Source organism: Rousettus aegyptiacus, unplaced genomic scaffold (genome assembly GCF_014176215.1).
Source record: "Rousettus aegyptiacus isolate mRouAeg1 unplaced genomic scaffold, mRouAeg1.p scaffold_m13_p_1, whole genome shotgun sequence".
Classification (NCBI taxonomy): Eukaryota; Metazoa; Chordata; class Mammalia; order Chiroptera; family Pteropodidae; genus Rousettus; species Rousettus aegyptiacus.
The window spans coordinates 10,013,629-10,033,328 of NW_023416284.1; the positions used below are offsets into that span (position 1 = coordinate 10,013,629).

General features: G+C 56.6%; 1 protein-coding gene across 7 annotated transcripts in view; it reads left to right on the forward strand.

Annotated features, from left to right (window-relative positions):
• Positions 1-19,700, forward strand: part of ARHGEF10L (Rho guanine nucleotide exchange factor 10 like) — a 133,143-nt gene that overhangs the window by 21,041 nt on the left and 92,402 nt on the right. For 5 of the 7 annotated variants that reach the window (XM_016128278.2, XM_016128273.2, XM_016128277.2 and 2 more), the window contains exons 2-4: positions 10,050-10,129; positions 15,915-16,103; positions 16,843-16,876. In XM_016128278.2, coding sequence (XP_015983764.2) covers positions 10,093-10,129; positions 15,915-16,103; positions 16,843-16,876 — 260 coding nt within the window. In that variant the 5' untranslated portion in view covers positions 10,050-10,092. Of the gene's footprint in view, positions 1-2,238; positions 2,638-10,049; positions 10,130-15,914; positions 16,104-16,842; positions 16,877-17,334; positions 17,473-19,700 lie in introns of those variants that run through there. The other 2 variants (XM_036229212.1, XM_016128282.2) reach the window with 2 other exon arrangements.

Sequence of the window (19,700 nt, forward strand, 5' to 3'; positions counted from 1 at the left end):
AGAAAGTTTGAAATCTAGTACTGCTTCCCCTCAAAAAAAAAATGTGAAAGAGAGAGAAAGAGCCCACACCTTCCCATATTCCGTGGGTGCACACATGATCTGGTTTGGCATAAAATGCAAACGTGTGTTGTGGGGCGGGTGGCCCTTGGAGCTAGAGCGGTTGTGTGCCTCGGCCCAGGCCGCACAGAGGCAGAGCCACTGGCAGAATTGACCAGCTCATCATCAGGTCTGCGTCCCCTTGCTCTGTGTGGCTATGATGCAGGGCAGGTCATCAGTGACCACGTGGAGCACACAGGAGCAGCATCAGCCCTGGGAGAGTTGAGTCAGAGGGTTCAGCTGTCCACCTAAATCTCAGTTAAACCCTGCTCTCCTCTGTCGGGTCATAGCACGTATCCTGGTTTGTAGTGATTTGTGTGATTGTTTAGCATCTGTCTGCCTGTTTGTGGGGACTGTGGCCTGCAGGAAGGTGGGCCAAGGCCGTCTTGCTTATCGGCAAATCCCCAGACCTTGCATGGTGCCTGGCATACAGAGGTGCTCAATAACTATTTGTGGAATGATTAGGGGGTACCATTGGATGGCAGAGGGTTCCAGAGAGGCTAAGATTAGCTTTGCTGCCCTTCCCTTGAATACTGTTGAGCTTAAAGATCTCCAGAATGAAGGCCTGGAGACGTCAGTTCTAACGCAGATGGTATGTGTATGGAAGATGTGACCTCCATCACTCACCTGGTTTGCACTCTGATGTGGAAGGAGCCGGTGTCCTTGTCTTCTGACCAGGACCCTGGCCACAGGACAGACCTTGCAGGAACTGGGCAAAGGCTCAGCCTTGGCGAGGAGCACAGGTATTTGTTCCATGTGTGCGTTCACCCCTCCGTCTGGCGCTGAGCACCTGTTAGGTGTGCTGGCTGCAAACAGGGAAGAGAGCCCTGGATCCCTCCTGCCCAGGCCTGCTTTCTCTCCACAGGTCCGTTAGGATGCTCCTGATGGTGTTGAGTGACAGCCCTGGGTGTGCGTGTGTGTTTGTGGGGGGGGAGGCGGGAAGGGGTCACTGTAAGTTTGCTGCCGAAAAAGGAGTTGTTCCTGAATTCAGCTGAATATATTTGAGCTCGAACAAGGAAGTGGAAGCATTCTGTTATTTGCAGCTCTCCCGGGCTGATCCTCCAGCCAGTGTGCCTTCCCTAAGGGGAACCTCTGTGGCCGGCTCCAGGCACCCCCTGCTTGGACACAGGGGCTTGGAATGGCTCCCTGGCACCACGCACTGAGCTCTGGTTGTCGCTGCCTTTCGCACCAATTGAAGGAACTTGCTGTCTCTTTTTGGGGTCCTCCCCTTTCCTGACTCTGACGTTCTCCCCTGGAGTCCTGACATTAAAAGCGGTGGGAGGCCGGTGGAGGCCTCGAGGAGCTCACGTCACTGAGTGTTAGCCTCAGGGGCCAGGCCAGACTGGTGGCTGCCCCCGGGCACGTCAGTGGGCACCCCTGATGGCTGAGCAATTGCCGGGTTCCAGGCTCCTGGCGAGGCGCTTTTCCCGAACTATTACCTTATTTAATCCTTGTAACAGCTCGACGTGGTGGGGACTCTTATTCAGAATGGGAACCAACGATCAGAACAGTGAAGTAACATCTTAGTGTCACAGCGAACGAGTGGAGAGCCAGGCCCCAGCCACCCGCGGGTGGCCCGCCTGCTCGTGGAGCTGGCGGGAAACGCTCGTGTCTGTATGTTCCCCACAGGCGCAGAGGGCAGAGAGCGGCAGGAATGACTCTCGCGTCTTTTTGGGGGAGAGGTTTGAATGTAAGTGCTGGCTGCTTGGAGAGTTCAGCCCGAGCTACCCTGGGCCGTGCGGCCGAGGCCTCTGGTCCCTTGCGGCTCTGTGCAGGGCTTGCCTTTCAGAACTCAGATGCTGGCTGGCCAGTGTGCTCTGCCTTGGTTGGGTGGGCTGAGCTATTTTTAGCTCTGAGTTTTGCAAAGATTATTTCTTTCTGCCTAAAGGTCTCTTGTGGGACAAAGTGAAAGAGGCAAAGTGTAGGCCTAAAGAAAGATATCAGAGCTGGACTGGACCCTTGCGGGCTGTGAAAGGAAGGCCCCCTCTGCTCTCCGTGGCCCGCCAGCCTGCCCAGCCTTGACCCTGTGGCTCCTGCGGTCCGCTCTTGGACAACTGGATATATGGCGGGCCCCTCACCTGCGTGCGTGGCCAGGACCGGTGTGTGTACCTCCTGCTAGAGCGGCTGAGTGTGGCACTCAGCCAGGCCTCTGCTGTCCTATGCCCTTTCCCAGCCACATGATTCTGATTCATTAGAGCAAGAATGTGGTCTTTTTGGGAGCAAGTTTTTAAAAATAGTCCAGTCCTGCCTCCAGCCCTGCCGCACCCCTCTCCCTCTGACCACGCCCTGGCGTCGGCCCCAGACTTCTTCCCATACTGGTTTGGGGGAACCGCCTCTTGCACAGCTTGGCAGTTGATCTATTTGTGTAGTTCTCCTGGGAGGAGCTGTCCTGGCTCCAGGCTGATTTCAGATCGGGGAGGCACAGTCCCAGGAGTGGGTGCCCCGTGGGCCTTGGCGACCTTTCCCCCTCACCCGATGGTGGTGTCAGGACTGACCTCTGGGCCGGTGTGAGACCAGGAGTTTCCGTCATTGATTGACCAGGTGTGCGTTGAGGCCAGGTGTTTGCCAGGCACTGTTCCAGGGCTGCGGACAGAGCAACGAACAGGGACGATAATGCCCCTGCCTCTGTCCTAGTGGGAGGAGATCGATAGAAACAGCTGAAATTTACAGACGCCCACAGGTGTTCAGGACTGTGAGGGCAGGGAGCTGGGTCAGGGGATGGAGCGTGGCGGGTAGGTTGTGTGCACTGTTTTTAAGAGGGTAGTTGGGAAGCCGCCCTGATTCGGTGACCTTTGAGCAGAGCTCTGAGGAGGTGAGGGAGCCACCGTGCGTATGTCTGGGAGAAGGACATTCCAGGCAGAGGGAACCAGCAAGTGCAAAGGCCCTGCGGCTGGAGCCTGTGTGGGCTGTTTGAGGAACTGCGTGGTTTTGGTTGTGACTGGGGGAGAGAAAGCCGTGGGAGGAGAGGTAGGATCTGAAGTCAGGGCAGTAGCTGGGGCGCGTGCCGCATAGGAGTGTGCAGACCAAGGTGAGGACCCTGGCTTCCACTCTGAAAGAGGTGGGAAAGCATTTAGGGTTTGAGCAGAGGAGGAACTTGGCTGCTGTTTTGAGAACAAAGTGTGTGGGATGGGGGCGGGGTGAAGGTGGAAACAGGGGACCAGTCAAGGGGCTATTGTAATGGTTCTAGTGAGAGATGATGGTGGTTTGGGCCAGCGTGGTATCAGGGGAGGTGGCAGGAAGTGGTCAGATTCTGGACATATTTGGAAGGTAGAGTCATCAAGGTGTGCTGATGGGTAGGACATAGACGTGAGAGAAAGAGGGAGTCCAGGGGGAGCCTGAGGTGTTTAGCCTGAGTACCTGGCAGGCTGGAGCTGCCATCAGGTGATCTGGGAAGGCTGGGAGGAGCAGGGGTGGTGGTCAGGAGTTTGCATGGATGTGAAGTTCCACATGCCCAGTGGATCACGGGGGACATGCGGAGCAGGCTTCCATCCGGGCAGAAGTCTGGAGTTCAAGGGAAAGTCAGACTGGAGGCATCACCATGGAGATGGTCTTAAAAACCGTGAAACGGGAGAGGTCTCTCAGGGAGGTGAGGTGGGGTGGGAGGCCTGACCTTGGGGGCCGCCCAGCATTTCAGGTGCAGGAGATGGGGGAAAGAGTGGCACTGCCCAGGAAGGAGAGCCCAGAGAGCAGGTAAAGCAGCGAGCGGCCGAGGGGGACGTCGCTGAGGTGGCGCCAAGACATGTCCACTGGACGTGGCACTGTGGGGTCACGGGTGAGGGTCACTGGTGAGTCCAGTGAGCCGGCTGGCAGCGTGGCGCCCTTCCCTGAAAAGCCCAGCTCCCTCCGGCCTCTCTGCCTTTGCCTGGGCCATTTCCGCAGCCTGGACTGTCCGTCCTGCCCCTGCATCAGCTCCGGCAAATCGCGTGGAGTCAGACACACCTCCTCCTGGTCCTGTGTCATCTGTGCCTCAGCCGCCCCATCGGTGAAAGGGAGGGCACGCAGCCCACCTGTCAGGTGTGGCTCCCGCATGGACACGCCGTGCTCTGGAATGAGTGTGTCGGAGCCACACCAGCACCAGACTGCCTAAGAGGTGGCTTCGGATGGGGAAACTGAGGCTCAGGAAGGCCAAGGGGTGGCACGAAGTCGATGCTGTCCCCTTCTAGCTTCCAGATGTGTGTGCTGTGGGGCCCCATCACACGGGCCGCCCAGGATGTGGCTAAGGATCTGGGACCCTCCCAGGATGAGGGCAGGAGATGAGGTCAGGACAATTCAGCTTGCAGCAGGAAGTGCCTGGAGTTCCTGCCTGGGCTGGATAGCTGGGGACGAGGGGGTTAATGTGTGTGGGGGATTTGGGAGGGGGCTGGGCACCAGTCTGGAAGCAGCGCCACCCCCCCCCCCCCAACACTCACAGGGTCCTGCAGCTTCTCCAGGATGGCTTTAGTTTCCCAGGCAACAGCCCGGGGAAGGGGTTAGGCACACTCTTCTGTCAGAGGCCTTCTCTTGGGGCTGCTCCCATCTGTCCTGCCTGGGGGTCATTGATCAGGGGGACACCTAGTAAATCAATGGAGGAGGGATGGTGGAGGTGGGACACCTACCCTGGCAGGGACAGAGCCTCCATTGTTTGGGCTTCAGCCGCTGACCAAGCCTCACCCCGGCAGCAGCCCAGAGGGGACTCCTCCCAGAGCGTCCCTCCCCCCTCCCGCCTCAGGAAGCCCATCGAGTGGCCTGGAGCCTAGCGGGCGAGGGCAGGCGCTGGCCCTCATGGCCCTCTGGCATTTGGAGGCTCCCACCGTGGGCCAGGGAGGGCCTGGAGGGTGCTCCCCCCACTCGCCCACGCACTTGCCCAGGGCTTGTTACCCCCCCATGAGAGGCAGGCCGAGGGTCCTGCCCTGGCTGTCCCCTCACACAGCCCGGTGACATCTTCCTCAGTAAGTGCATGGCCCTGGGAATGTCCCTCAGTCTCTCAGCTTCCTTTTCCTCATCTGGAAGTTAAATTAGACGAAAACTGGAAACCATTCAGCATTAAGGCCCAGTGCAGGCAGGCAGTGGTCCGGAGATGTCAGCTATTAACATTGTGGTCCAGAGATGTCAGCTATTAACATTTCAAAGACAATCATTTCCTGATCCCAGGGGCGATGAGGGTCAGGAAGTCAGGGTACCTGTCCTAGTGGACGGTCAGCCGTCTGCGGAATGAGACGCCGCCGCCGATGGTCCTCGAGGTGTGGCGGGAGCTCTGGGAAGGCAACTAACATTTATTAAGACCCAACTAGCCTCGTCAGACGTCATTTCATTCACGTTTGCGTCCAAGTGACCCATGAGGATGGGGGGCTCAGACGGGGGGCAGGGGGGGCGGGTTGTAACTTCCTGAGGCCTCGCTGCTGGAGAGCAGCAGACTCGGCTGCTGGAGCTGGGTCTCTGGGACCGCAGCCTGCGCCCCTCTGAGTGTCTCGTCCCTCCCTTCCCGTGGCATTCCTCTTGCTGTAGTTCTTCTGGTGTTTCCTCAGATAAGGTAGCGACGCCTCCTCCAGCAAGGCCACCCGGCCGCGCCAGCACCTGCTGCTTCCCCGGCTTCTGGGACTGAGTTCTCGCCTGTCTGGACCCTCACCCACCCCCTCCTCCCTGACTGGGTTTTCTCTCTCCAGAGGCCAGTCTTCCCTGTCCTCAAACTCCTGGCCTAAAGGCCCTACGGGAAGGAAGAAGGTTGGGGTGAGTCAGTTGAGTGGGGAATGGGAGATGGCTCAAGATGGGGTGAGTCTCATAGGCTTCTAAGGAGCTGTTTCCTCCTGGGCCTCTGGGCTGATGGACCTTGAACTCTAGAGAGAAGAGGAACTGATAAGCACTTTAGTTGACTCGGACCTGGGAAGACGCCTGCCCAGGTGAGCAGGGCTGCTGAGGGCGGAGAGAGGTGCTAATCGTGGCTTGCTCATGGGTGGTCCTGGTCACTGAGCTTGACCTGCTGGGGCACACCCTGCAGCCCGGAGCTGGGGGCTTCCTCCCTGGCTCCTTCGCATCTCACTCTGTCTGAATGTGGCTGGAAATCACAGCCCCCTGCTCACCATTCTGCACCGAGTAGTGAGAAAGCACCATTCAGAGGGTCCGCCTGCCCGGCCAGTCCTGGCCACCATCTTTAAAGAGATGAACCCCCAAGAGAAGAAACTCTCCCCTACCACCGAGCATAGCACTGCTACTATCACAATCATAACAGTGGCCACGGTGTACAGAGAGCTTTCAGGCAGGTCGCGTGGGACCTGCGTGCAGCAGGTACTAGCCAGAAGGGTGTTAACTACTTCCGGCCAGCGCAGCCTGGGATTTTAACTCAGATCTAGCAGCAGACCCCGTCCTCGTAACCACCGCGGCGGTGTCTCGGCCTCCCGAGAGCACCGTGCCGTGGGCGAGTCCCTCCCGCCCTCGGACTCAGTGTGCCCATCTGTAAAGAGAGAGCGGCCCCACCTCGCAGCTGCTTTCCGGTTCTGACCTGCTGCGACGTTTCTGTGCCAGTCCTCTTTTTAAAAATAAGAATGTTAATTTTCATTTCCCCCTCATTATAACGCTCACTGCAGAATATCTGGGAAATTGGGAAAAAATAGGAAGCAAACAGAAAATCTATAACCCCACCGCTGAGCATAACGCTGCGACTCTCTTCGCGAGTTTCCCTTCCGTCCTTTTCCTCTATGCACTTTTAAAACTGAGTGGGCACCTCTCCGTCTGCTGGGCCACTTTGAGTTTTCAGCCAGCTGCTGCTTTTGCTAGAGATAGTCATGGCTGGAAGGTTCTGGATCGCTTTTCAGAGAGAGGGAGTCATTTCGGGGGCATCATCAAACGTTTCTTTTGGCTCAGGCTCCCACCTTGAAAGCTTCCAGACCGTGAGTAGCTCAAGCGAGATGTTAAAAAAAAAAAAAAAGGAAAAAGAAAAAAGAATTAGCCTCCTGTTCACTCAGCACTTTCACACCCATGATCTGACTCCTTCCACGAAGCGGGCCTGTGCGAGCTCTGAGCAGGTGCTGTCATGCGCACTTTACAGAGACCAAGCCCCAGGTGCCGAGAGGCTGAGGAGAGGCTGAGGAGAGGCTGAGGAGAGGCCTGAGGTCATGCGGAGAGGACAAGGCAGAACCCAGCCTGCAGGTGGATTCTGCTGCCCCTAGCTGCTGCCCCCAGCTGCTGCCCAGTCAATGATCCCACATCCCCACAGCTGGAAGCCCTAGTCTCTCTGGGTCCCTCTGTGAGCCACCCCCAGTGTCTGTCATACTCTTGGGATGGGGAATACAGACACAAAGCCTCATTTTCTGTCCCTCATTTTGGTGCTGACAGATTCAAGGACAGGCATCTTCGTTCTGCCCGAGCCTACGTGGGGCTTTGTGGTTGACCTAAGGTGTGCCGCTAGAGCCCCAGGGGACGGGTAGTAGGACCCCCATTTTACAGATGCGGACACTGAGGTTCAGCTCATTTGCCAGTGGGGCTGAGACTCTAGCGTAGGTCCCTGACCCCCAAGGTGGAGCTGTGGTCATCACAGCCTGTGCCCTGAGTATTAATGATGGTCGTAGATCAGTGTATCCCAGGGACCCTTCCAAGAGCTTTACACAGTTTTACTGTTAATTGCCTTAATAACCCTGCGAGTCTAAGGCCATGCCACCCTGAGCAAGCCCGATCCCATCTTATCTCAGGAGCTAAGCAGGATCGGGCCCAGTTAGTATTGGATGGGAGACCGCCTAGGAAGACCAGGTGCTGTAGGCATAAAAAATAAAAAATAAGGGATTGTAAGCTGACAAGGTCCTTGTAGTCTGTGAGATCAACCAACAGTTGCCTCGCCTAAAAAAGAAATAAAAACAAAAACCCTGCGAGATGGGTACTTTGTAATCTCTATTTTGCAGGTGAGTAAACTGGAGCCCTGAGTTAAGTGACTCATCCCAAGTGTCCCAACTACTGCGTGGTGGGAACCAGGTGGTATCAGGTAGTCTGAACTCTTTCGTAGCTGCTGTGCCTTAGGGGTCTCTAGTGACGGAAGAGGGCTGCCCGCCACCGTGTGAGACTAAGGACATGCGTGTGCACAGTTGGGGGCCCCAGGCCTGTGGGCGTGCCTGGGGCTTGTGGGTCTGTGTCCTCGCCTGGGGACCTCCTCCTCGGGAGGAGGGACCTGCAGGAGGACCGCAGCAGCTGCTGCTCGATCTTTCAGTGTGCAAAGGGGTTTGCAGACGCGTCCATTTGTTTTCCCAAACTCTTTGCTGAAGATAAAATTTTTCATTCTGGGAGTTTTCCACGTAGAGCTAAAAGACACAGTCACTCAGTGGAGAGCAATTGGCATTCAGTCAAAATTGACCAGAGCTGTTTCTAGGAATGCGCCCTCGGGTTCATGCATGCTCTCGCTCAGGGCTGTGTGTATGAAGGATGTTAGTTTCTGCATCGTTTCTGATACCCAAAGCCTGGAAATAACCTCAGTGTTCCTTGGTAGGGATTGTGGTACGTTGATCAATTATGGTATATTAAAAAAGTGCTCTGCAGCCATTAAAGAAAATGAGACTGATTTCTGTGTGCTTTTCTGAAATGATGGTCGAGATCCTTAAGCTGAAAATGTGGGGTGTGCGTCCTCCCGTACAAAATGCGTCAGTCTATCCAGGTATGCGTGTGGGTACACGTGCGGGTTAGTTCTGGAGAATTCACCGGAAACCAGAACAGTGGTCACTTCTGGGGGATTAGGGAGACTGGGGTGGGAGGGAGTCTTCTTTTCGTTGTACCCCCTTTGCATGGTTTGGGTTTCGAGAGGCACTAGAGCATGGCGGTTACTTAAGGAACACAGACTCTGGGGCCCATGGCCTTGGTTCTAACTCTGGCTCTGCCACTTACCGGCTGTGCGGTCTTGGGCAACTTAACTTAACCACTCGGGGTCACATGTTCTTATTTGCAAGTTGGATTCATATATGTTACTATCATTTGTAAAGTGCTTAGAATAGTGTCTGAGATAGAGTAGACGCTATGTGAATGTTTGCTGCTATTAATTGCCGTCTTTATTTAGGAAGTCAGGTCCCAGAAGTGCAGGCTTTAGGAGTAGAAAGGAAAACAGGTTCACAGGGGCCTTGTGTCAGGGGCCGATCAGACTGGAGGGCTGGGCCCGTTCCTTCCGGGGTGCTTCCCTCCTCCGCAGGGAGGTCTGGGAGGGCAACCCCTAGCTCAGTATTGGGGTGGTGCCAGCAGAGATGGGGGAGAAGGGGTGGTCCGCCAGCAGGAGACATCTGGCAGAGTTGGCTCCAGGGCCCAGGGGGCCCACCGGGGGCGCTGCCCTCTTGGATGTGTGAGGCCCCACGGTGAGGCCAGCAGAAACTGTGGTCCCCAATCCCAGCATTTGGGATTCTGCCCCTATCCCGTGCCATCTGCCCCTCTTCAGCCTTTTACTCCCCTTGTACCCGTGTGCCATAGTCGGGTGGTCCCTTGCCAGCTGGCCAATCCCAGGGTGCGGGACGGGGAGAGTCAGAGCGAATGGCCTTCGGCAGGGCTGTAGGCGGGAGATGGTTAGAGTGGCTGGACTCTTGGTTACTGCGCAACCAGAGAAGGAAGTGTCTGGCCACATCCATGATGGTCCAGGCGTGATCCAACTTGTGGAACTCGGGGCCAGAGTGTGATCCTGGAGCTTTACTCGCAAGCCAGAGGGGTCAAGGGGGTAGTCTAGATGGACCCTCCGGGCTTACAGGGCCCTTGGCAGTGGGCAAGAGGAAGGGCTGTGGTGGCAGGGGCCTTCTGGGAAGACAGGGACGCAGTCCTGCAGCTGCTGGTTTTTCTTGGTTAATGATTTATGATGGGGGCTGGGCCCTTTCTGGGCTGTCCTGTGCTTCTGGAACTGCAAGGAAAGAAATGTGAGAGCCGACAGGCTTGAGGGCACAGGTCGTGAGCCGGTGACCCCTCTCTGTTGCCAAAACTTGGGCCTCGAACACCATCTAATTAGATTTCTGGCCTTCTTTTCACAGGCGAGTGGCTGGGACAGTGCCGATCTGAGCTGGACCTTCTCTGATGGCTTCCTCCAATCCTCCTGCACAAGCCGCCATAGGTACCGTACCCCGGGCTTCCTGTTTGTCCCTCCTTTGAACAAAGCTGTGGAGCTAACAGAGGGCCACCGGCTTGGGGGCCGTTGACCCCAGTTTGAATTCGGCTCTGCTGGTGGTTAGCTGTGAGCCCTTGGGCAAATGACTTCACCCCTTTGCCTTAGTTTCCTTGTCTGCAACAGGGAAATAATAATTTCCTGCTCACCGAATGGGAGGCAGACAAGGGTTGATTTTTTACCTGTGTCCCTAAGATCCCCTGAGCCCATAAGGGGGTGGCAGTGTGCTCGGGGATGAAACCCTTGGGGACCTGAGGGCTGAGGGTGAGGGGCTGGCTTGTCCATCTCTACCTGCAAAAGTGCTAAGGTCATCCATCCAGCAGTGGTAGGACTGCTAGAGTCAGAAAAAAAAAAAAGAAAAACATATACTAAAAAAATTATTTTTGAATTGTTTGAAATTCAATTCAATGTCCTGTATTTTATCTGGCAACCCGAGCTATGGGGCCTCGGGCACCGCAGGGGGAGGCCAGGCCCCGCTCTGGAGGAGATGGGCGTGAGCCGTTTCACCTGCCGGGCCTGGTTTCCTGTCCTCTTGCCCTCTTTGGGGGAGGCAGAGAACAGAGTGGTAATGAGCGAAGGCTTTTCGGTCAGCCTGACCCAGCCACTGCCCCTGGCGTGACTGGGTGTCTCTGGGGCTCCATTTCATCACCCACGAACATGAGGATGATAATGACACCCTCTGCCATGTTGTCGCAAGGCTTAAATACAGGTAAGACTCTGGCCTGTGGTAATCACTCGACGTTTGGGAGCTGTTACTGCCGTGGGCTGTTGGCAGGATGGCTCCCTGTGCTCTGTCCTGAGCCAAGTTGCCCAATGGGTGTGGGCCGGCACCGTGGGCCCGCCTTCTCCATGGCTTCCTGGGTCCCCGCCTCCTGGACTAACTGGGGTTGACTCTCCTGAGGATGAGGCGTGTCTGGGAAAATCTAGATGTGCGTGGCCAGCTCTAGCCGGCCATGCCACCTGTCCAGATGAGTGGGAATGGCTCAGTTCAGCTCTCAATTAACCAGAGATGGGCCTTCTGATTTTTCCTTCTGATGAGGAGTGAGGTCCGATGGCCTGGGTCTTTGGAGCCTGGGAGCAGCCCTGGGAACTAGGGCATCACCTAGTTCATGACTGTGACTTTGAGTCCCAGGATGTCCCCACTCTGGGTCCTGCTGCCATGGGCACCCTGTACCTTTTCTCTTACCCACCAAAGGGACCAGACAGGGAAAGTGAGAATAAAACCATTTTATGATTAAATCCATTCAGTTCCATTCAAGAGACGTTGGATGGACATTTATCGTTCTAGCTGTATATGACATTGCCGGCTAGTGTCCTCTGGTCGAGCCGGCGGGCCGTTTGCCACTCTCTGATTCTTTGAGAGCTTCCCATCATCTTACCAAATAAAACTCGGACCCCCTAAACACCTCTTCAGCCATCTTATAACCCCTGCATCCTTATTCACATCTTCAGCTCGGCCGAGTCCCTTGCCGTTAGTTCTCCGTCCCTGCTGTGGCCTCAGCCGGCGGCACCATCCCCCACCTGATCCCGTCGGACCTTCGCTCGCCCCTCAGGGCCCTGTGCGGGGCGGCCTCGTGCCTGAGGCCTGGCGGGCACGAGTCCCCTCCTGCCTTCCAGAGGCGGCTCGGTCTCTGGGGTTTTATGTTTTCCTCGTGCCGCATCTGCCTGCCTCACCCCGCAGTGTGCTCCTTGGTGTTGAGGAGTCGTGTCTTCTCTTTGGACCTCCTGTTGTAGGGTCTGCTGGGAACAAGTTCACTGGATATGGGCGTGACTTTGTTGATTGATGGGCTAACTGGAGCCATTTGTACTCCTAAAAGGATAAAGTGCCGAAGTGACCCAAGTCCCTGGATGTGACCTGGGCCTGGCCCGGGAGTGGGGACGGCCTTCCCGTCTCACCCAGGGTCAGGGGCTGGGCTATGACTCAGGGCAGTTGTCGTCGTCGTCATCGTCATCATCATCGTCATCCTAATGATGATGCAATGACTGATAATAAGGAAAACCATTATAAAAATAGCCAATATTTAGTGAGCACGTACCTGACACAAGTGCTTTATGTGTGTTAGTTCATTTCATCTTCTCAGTAACTCTATAAGGTAGTTACTATCATTGGCTAAGACTGCAGCTTGGAGTTTGGGGTAAAATAACTTGATACTCATACAGCCAGGATACGGGAAAGCTGGAGTCTGAACCACGTGGTCTGGCTGTGAAGCTGTAGTCACTACACGATACTGTAAAAAAAAAAAAAAAAATCACCTGCTTAGTGGGTTCCAGTGGGCAGGTACCAGGGTCGCTGAAGCCCCCTTGGTCAGGGTGGGCCTGTCTCTGATAGCCAGGAAGTCGTGGGCAGGGACTTTGTGGTCATTCGTTTCAGCATTTTTTAAACTTTAAAACCACAACCCATAGACACGACAACAGGAATGTGCATGTGAGTGTGTGTGAATTCAACAAATACTTATTTTGTGCCTACCGTGTGCTGGGCACTGTACCAGATGCTGAGGATACAACAATGAGCTAAACAGAAAACAAGACCTATCCTCACGAAGGTGTGTTCTCGTAGAGGAGACAGATAGTAACATAAGTGAAGCATAGCACATGTCACGTGCTCCTAAGGGCCATAGAGAAAAGTAAAGCAGGTAAGGTGAGGAGGGAGCCCGAGTGTCTCTGTGGGCAGTTTTGGTCAGCGCAGCCTCACTGGGGGATGATGTATAGCAGGGGTCCCCAGTCCCTGGGCTGCAGGCCGGTACTGGTCCGTGGCCTGTGAGGAACGGGGCCGCACAGCAGGAGGTGAGCGGCAGGCGCGGGAGCGAAGCTTCGTCTGTATTTGCAGCTGCTCCCCCGCGCCAGCATCACCGCCTCGGCTCCACCTCAGATCATCAGGCGCTAAGATTCTCAAGGAGCACTGGTCCCTGCTGCCAAAAACGTTGGGGACCACTGACATACAGTGAACATCTGGTCTACGGCCACGCCACCCTAAACAAGCCTGATCCCATCCGATCTCGGAAGCTAAGCAGGGTCGGGCCTGGTTAGTATTTGGAAGGGAGACCATCTAGGAAGAGCGCATGCTGTAAGTGTTTAAAAAAAAAAAAAAAAGACCTGAAGTTGGTGAGAGCAGGAGAAGACAGCCAGGGAACGAACATTCCGGACCCTGGGACCGAAAGGGCAAAGGCCCTGAGGCAGTAGCATGCGTGGCACATTCGTGGCGCAGCAAGGAGACCAGGGTGGCCGGAGTGGGGCGAGCCAGAAAACGCAGAAGGTTCCGCACACACTGTATGAAGCTAGAACACACGTGTGTAAACAGCAATATCGAGTGTGTACCGAATGCGATGTCATTCGTGTTATATTTAAAACTGTTCCCAATAAGCAGTTCATAAGCAGAACGGAATCCTCTAGTTGATTTTGCCTGGGAATCCTCTAATTGATTTTGCGACCCAGCAGTTAGTTTGAGAACTGTCACTTAAAGCCACCAACCCGGCTTCCCCCTCAGCCCCTGCATTTCATTTGTTAATGCAGCATCATGGGGCCAGGCATCCGAGGGTTCGGGCGACTTCCAGGAGACAGCAGGGTTCAGCTGCGGCTCCTCAATTATTGGCTGTATGACTGTGGGCGCATTACTTGAGCTCCCGAAATCTCTGTGGCCTCATCGTATGAAATGGGGGATGATTGTGAGGCTTAAGCATGGAGCTTGTGGGCCACACTTCAGGCTCTCGGTGAATGTTTCTTCACACCTGGGGATGGAGCGTGTGCCACAGGCACAGCACTGTCCAGAGGATGCCGGCCCATGGGCGCCCCAAAGCTCCCACGGGGAGGGGCCAGGCCCCCACTTTAATGGCCTTCATCTGGCCATGATCCTGCAGAGGAGGCTGGGGAGGAAGGGAGAGCTCTGGGTTTCCGCTGCGGCCAAGCAGCTGAGAAGGGGCTTCTCGAACGTGATTCATTCACACCTCGAGTGTTCTGCTCAGGAAGCCCCCGGGTCACTGTGGGAGACTGGATTTTTCTGGACAGAGAGACTGCTGGAATCAGAGCTGTTTATCTGCCCATCTGCTGGTCCATCCGCCATCTCTCTGCTCCATCCACCGCCCTACCTGTTCACTCATCATCCATGTGGTGGTACACACCGGGTCCACACATGGACCAGCCAGTCCCGCCCTCCCGGGTCTCAGGCCGGGAAGGGCAGTTATCACAACAGGCACCATTACGTTACACGAATACCAGGTGCTATGCCAAGTGCGCCATCTTTCCAGCAGTTCTCAAGTAGGGGCATCTGGCAACATCTGGAGACATTTCTGGTCGTCACAGCGGGAGGGTACTACTGGCTCGTAGTGGGGAGAAGTCAGGAAAGCTGCCACACGTCCCGCAGTGTCCCCCCACTTCCGAGACGCTGCAGCCTAGTGTCGACAGTGGCGAGGCGGAGAAACCCTGACCTACATCTCAGTTCACGTGCACATCGGCCTCACGGGGTAGGTGCTGTTTCATTGTCCAGTTTGGATGCCGCCGTGCATGCCAAACCGGGTTTCAGAGAGGTGAAGTCACTGGCTCAGAACCATGCAGCTGGAAGGTGGCCCAGGCGGGACCGGCCGAGCCTGAAGCTCATGCTTTCGGTCGTGTGGCCTGAGTTGCCGTAGGACTGCTCGGGGCGGTCCAAGACACTGTCAGCCTTGTGGACTTTGAAAACCAGACCACACTGCCCTTTCGTTTGGGAGCTGGTTTGCACAAGGTGGGAGGAGCTTGGTGAACGCTTGAGGTTCTGTCTTGCCTCATGTTCTAGAAGAAAAGTCTTCTAAGGAAGCAGACGGGGGACCTCAGCTGGGTGAAGTGGTGGAGATGTGAGGGCTCGTTATGAGCTTTAGGATAGAGAATCTGCTTCTTCGATTGTTTATAAAAGTTGCTGGGCTCCTACCCAGGGCCAGGCCAGAACCTGTCCCCTTAAAGGGACCATTAAAAGGGACTGCTTTTAGGGACCCAAGATTGGTAGGGGAAGGAAAGGATGAAGAAAACAGGGGGCCGAGACAGAGAAGTGGGGCAGGACATCCATTAGTTAGGGCAGAGGCCAGGGGCCAGGAGGGATCCTTTCTGCTTGCGTTGAGCTTTGACAGATGACAGGGGGGCGTGCCCAGGAAGGGGGTCTCCCGGAAGGGGGGAGCAGGGTGTGAGGCCGTGCTGGGCAGACCTCCATGCTGGGAGCACACCCCTCTGGCCCTGCCCCAGCCAGTCTTCGCCCTGGCACCCCAGAGCTGCTACCTTCAGGCTCCAGACGCTTCCAGACGGCTGTATTTGATGCCGCTGTGCATGCCAAGCGAAGTGCGGCATGCAGAATGAGCCCGCCTGCGCCCCTTTGCCCGCATGCAAATGCATAGCCACACCTGCACACACAGAGATGCACATGCATGCACTCATACGCACACGTGTAGATGCGTTTAAAAAGCCCTCCTTGCTTACACAATAGGAAAACAGAAAACAAGAATATGAGAGGCACACACATCCAGTACAGATGCTCACAAACTTACCGTGAAAGCTCGCTTCCTGCTCTCTGTCCACTTGCCCATCTGCTTAGAGCCCTCGCCCAATCAAAGGACAGCTCAGGGGCGCAGGAGGGCCGTCTGGCCTGGGCATGGTTTTCATGTAGTGTCTGGGAACTGCCCTTGTCCTCTCGCTCAGACCCGCAGAGCGGCTCGCCCCCTTCCCGCCATCTCTCCCCGGAGACCTTGGAGCGCGGCTAACTCCTCCTCCCTTGCAGGAGACCCGCTGGTTCCTGGAGGAGGCCTAGGCCCCTCCCCAGAGGCGGAGGAAGACCCCGGAGAGGCCTTTGAGTTCGATGACAGTGACGATGACGAGGATACCAGCACCGGCCTGGGCGTCCCAGGCGCTGCCACCGAGAAGGATGCGGACGCGCTGCTGATCCAGTGGGACTCCGCCCCTGTCACTGGTAAAGTGTCCTGGGAGCCTCGGGTCCTCCCACTTCCAGGCCTCTTGGCGAGGCTGGAAGCTCCGGGCTCCCAGCGATGCCTCGTGGTCCCTCTGCTGTCCCCGGAAAGCAGGAAGGGAAAAGTCATTGGGAAGAAGCTGCATTCCGCCGCCTCCCCTGGGAGCCAGGATTCCGAGCATTCCTGCAGCATCTGGTGCGCCTGGCACATAGTAAATGGAAGTGGCTGACCCCGTCCCTGCAGCCTCTCCCAGGGAATCGCACCAGCCACAGGCACAGCCTCCCAGAGGTCCCCCCGACTCGTCGGGATCGGGGAGCTGGTGGCCCTGGGGGGTGGGAAGGCCCTGATAAGGCTGGTGTTAAATGACAGCTTCTGAGCTCTTGATTCCGTCATCTGGGAGAGACTGGGGACTGGACTAGCAGGAACTTCCTGCAGGCTTGGGGACAAGGGACTCCTTGAGGAGCCGGGGGTGGGGGAGCAGGCCCAGAGCAGGCAGGGCTGCTGGTTCTGGTTAGAGTTGGGAAGTGGCCGTGGGGGTGGTGGGGGGTGGGGGTGGTGCAGGCAGGACAGGTAGGGGAACTTGATGACTGGCGAAGTGGCTGGGGGAGGGACACAGGCACAGCAGGCGGCCAGGCCCTGTCCCCCGCACCCCGGAGAGCCTGGGAAAGGGGGCGGGGATGGGCCGAGTCCATCGGGCCAGCCTCCAGCCCGACGGGCTCTCCCTCGATTCTTCTCCTGCAGACTCGGACCCAGTGGCTGCACCGCCCCAGACACAGTAAGTGAGCCTCCTTCCTTTCTTTTTTTTTTTTTTTGGCGGCTGGGAAAAGAGGAGAAGCAGGGCAGGAGGTGTGGGAAAGGGTGGCGCTGTAGCCAAGAGGGCGCAGGAGAGGTCTTTGGCTAAGGAGGAACACGTTTCCAGATCCCTGGGCCTGAGGGAAGAGGTCGGTCCCCGAAACTCATGTCACTTCTTCTGTTTTGCCTGCAAGCCTGTGAATTGCAGAGGGCAGCCTGGCTCCAAACGCTGGCTGCGCCCCTAGCTGGCTGTGTGGCTTGACGGAGTCATATGAACTCTCCAGAAGTCAGTCTGTTCATATGCAAAAATGGAAACAGTGAAGTCCCTCCACCACTGGGCACCGGGTCGTCGCTGAGAGTTACCCCGCGGCCTGGCACTCAGCGGCCCGCCTGGCCCAGGGTCTGATCTGTCGTCTTTGCCATTGCCTTTTGTTTCGCCAGCATCGTTCCCACCCCCTTTCCTGTGACTTTGTCAGGGACTCTGCTCTTACCCGCCTGGGAGCCTGTCTGAGGCAGGGCCCCTAATGGTTGGAAGCCTGGATGCTGACTCCAGCCCCAGCACTGGCCGTGGGTCCTCGTGTAAGTCGTGGCCTGCCGGGCTCTGGTTTTCTCACCTGTGAGACGGGCTTCTGCTTCCTCCCCGGGAGACCGAGGAGGCCCAGTGTCACGGCAGCACCTGATCCGGGCAGCTGCCTCACCCACCGTTTCCTCTGTGGTCTATGACAAATAAGCTCTGGGTCGCGTTGAGCTTTTGGGGGTGGGGGGCTGTGAAAGCTGAGGCCTCACTGCTGCTCACCTCACCACCCGGCTTTGGGGACCCTGGGTGCTGAGAGTCCTTTTCTAAGGGGAGTGTGAGTGGTGGATCTAGGCCCTGGGGTTTAAGGTCAGGGCAGCCACACTGGTGTGGGAGGGGTGTTCGAGCTGCCTTTTGTCTTTTCTTGGAGTGAGTTGGGGCCGGGTGGCTAATTCTTAGGCAGGTGTCATCCAGCTGGAGGCCTTAGAGACGCAGATGTGGCCCTGGGCCCCAGGAGCAGAAGGCAGTCCTAGATTCAAATCTAAGCCCCGGAGTCCTTAGAGTGCTCATTTGTTGTCTGGAGTGGGTGGACCCTGGGAGGGGTCCTGCTGGGGTGACCTCTGTAATTTAGGCCCTAAGTGGGGCCCGGCTTCCCCTCCCTGATTAGGGACCTGAAATGAATCAGCAGTCCTGCACCCAGACTGGGGAGTTCCGAGATGGCTGGGCTCCCCCAGGATTACAGCCCTCCAGGTGGCCTGGGAATGAAGCCACCCAGAAACTCACAGTCTGGTGGTGGATGCTGCCATTTCAAAGTGGGGCAGAGAGGGGTGCCCAGGGAGCTGCGACACTGGCTGGAGGGAAGCAAGGAGAGGGTCCCGGCCGAGCAAGTGAGCGTAAATTCACTGGTGAGAGAGGAGGGTTCACACAGAGGAAGCCGCTGAGCAGAGTCGGGGCGGGGGGCGGGGGGAACGGTGTGGGCAGCGAGCAAGTGCACCCCCACCCAGGGTCTGGGGCTCTTGGTTCCTTCAGACCACCCTCTCAGAGACCCCCCTCCCCTTTCCCGACCTTGGGTTCAGGAGCATGGCAGACTGGCCTGACTCTGCCTGCCTTCCCTCTTTGTGTCTTGGAGACCAGATGACTCTGCAGCCAGATCTTGTGCCTGGCTGGTGCCAGGTGCCATGCTGAGGCTGTGACCCAGTGGTCTCCTGGGCTGGTGCCTACCTATTGTGTTGTTTTCATTAGCCCACTGGTTAGGGCAGCTCAGGGTGGGCCAAATGTTTCTGGGAGAGGGGCCCAGGCCTCCTTTAATCCTCTGCCCGCCATACTGCAGCATCACCCCCTGTCCTACAGCTCTCCCTGGAGCAAATAAGCCCTGGGCTCCCTTGAACACTATCTCCTGGAGGCAGCAAGCCAAGAGCGCTGGAGGTTCAAATCCCCACTCAGCCTCTCCCTGCTGGGTGGCTTTGGGCTGCCTATGGACCCTCCCTGAGCCCCAGCTTCCCCATGTATCAGATCGACAGAACATCCGCCTCGAAGCATCCTGAGGAATAAGTGAGACTGGTCGTGGAGAGGACTAAGTACACATACGGTGTTTGCTTCTGCTCCTGCCTCCTGCCCAGTGTGGATGTTTCCCGTGCGAGGGGGCTGGAGGGGCAGAGACGGGGTGCCCAGTGCCTCGGACTCCTGGGCTGGAGTTTCACCAACAGCAGGGCGAATGAAGATCACATTGGAACTCCCTTAATGGGGACCAATGTTCATGGGCCGTGAGACCCTGCAGAGCACTGATCACTGCATGAGCCCTAACAGGCCTCCATTCCAGCCCCATTGACAGGTGGGGAGGTCGGGGGGCGGGACTTGCCCAAGGTCACGCACTGAGATGCTAGCAGCCTCCTGACTCCTTGTCCAGTGCTCTCTGCTCCCCCCAGCTTCACCCCCTCCTTCCAGGTCTCCATTTATTTAAGTTCCAGCTCCTTCCCTGGGTGGTGATTTTCCACTCTGGAGTCCTCTGGGAGAAGAATCAATCTAGATTGAATTCCTTCTCCTTGTTAGCTTTTTTTTTTTTTTTCTTTTTTAACTTCCCTACAGGTAGTCCTTAAGCAAACATTGCTTTAAAAAAGCAAGTCTCCAAGTGGAGGACATTTCACCCCTTGTCAATGCCTTCTCTCTATGGCCCCTGCCCCGGGTTTGGAAATGGCCTTGAACTTTGCCGGGCTATGTTTCTGGCCTCCAGAGAATCTCCTGACAGTACAGCTGCAGTGACTGCCCAGATCCAGGCAGGGCTGCAGCCTCAGAA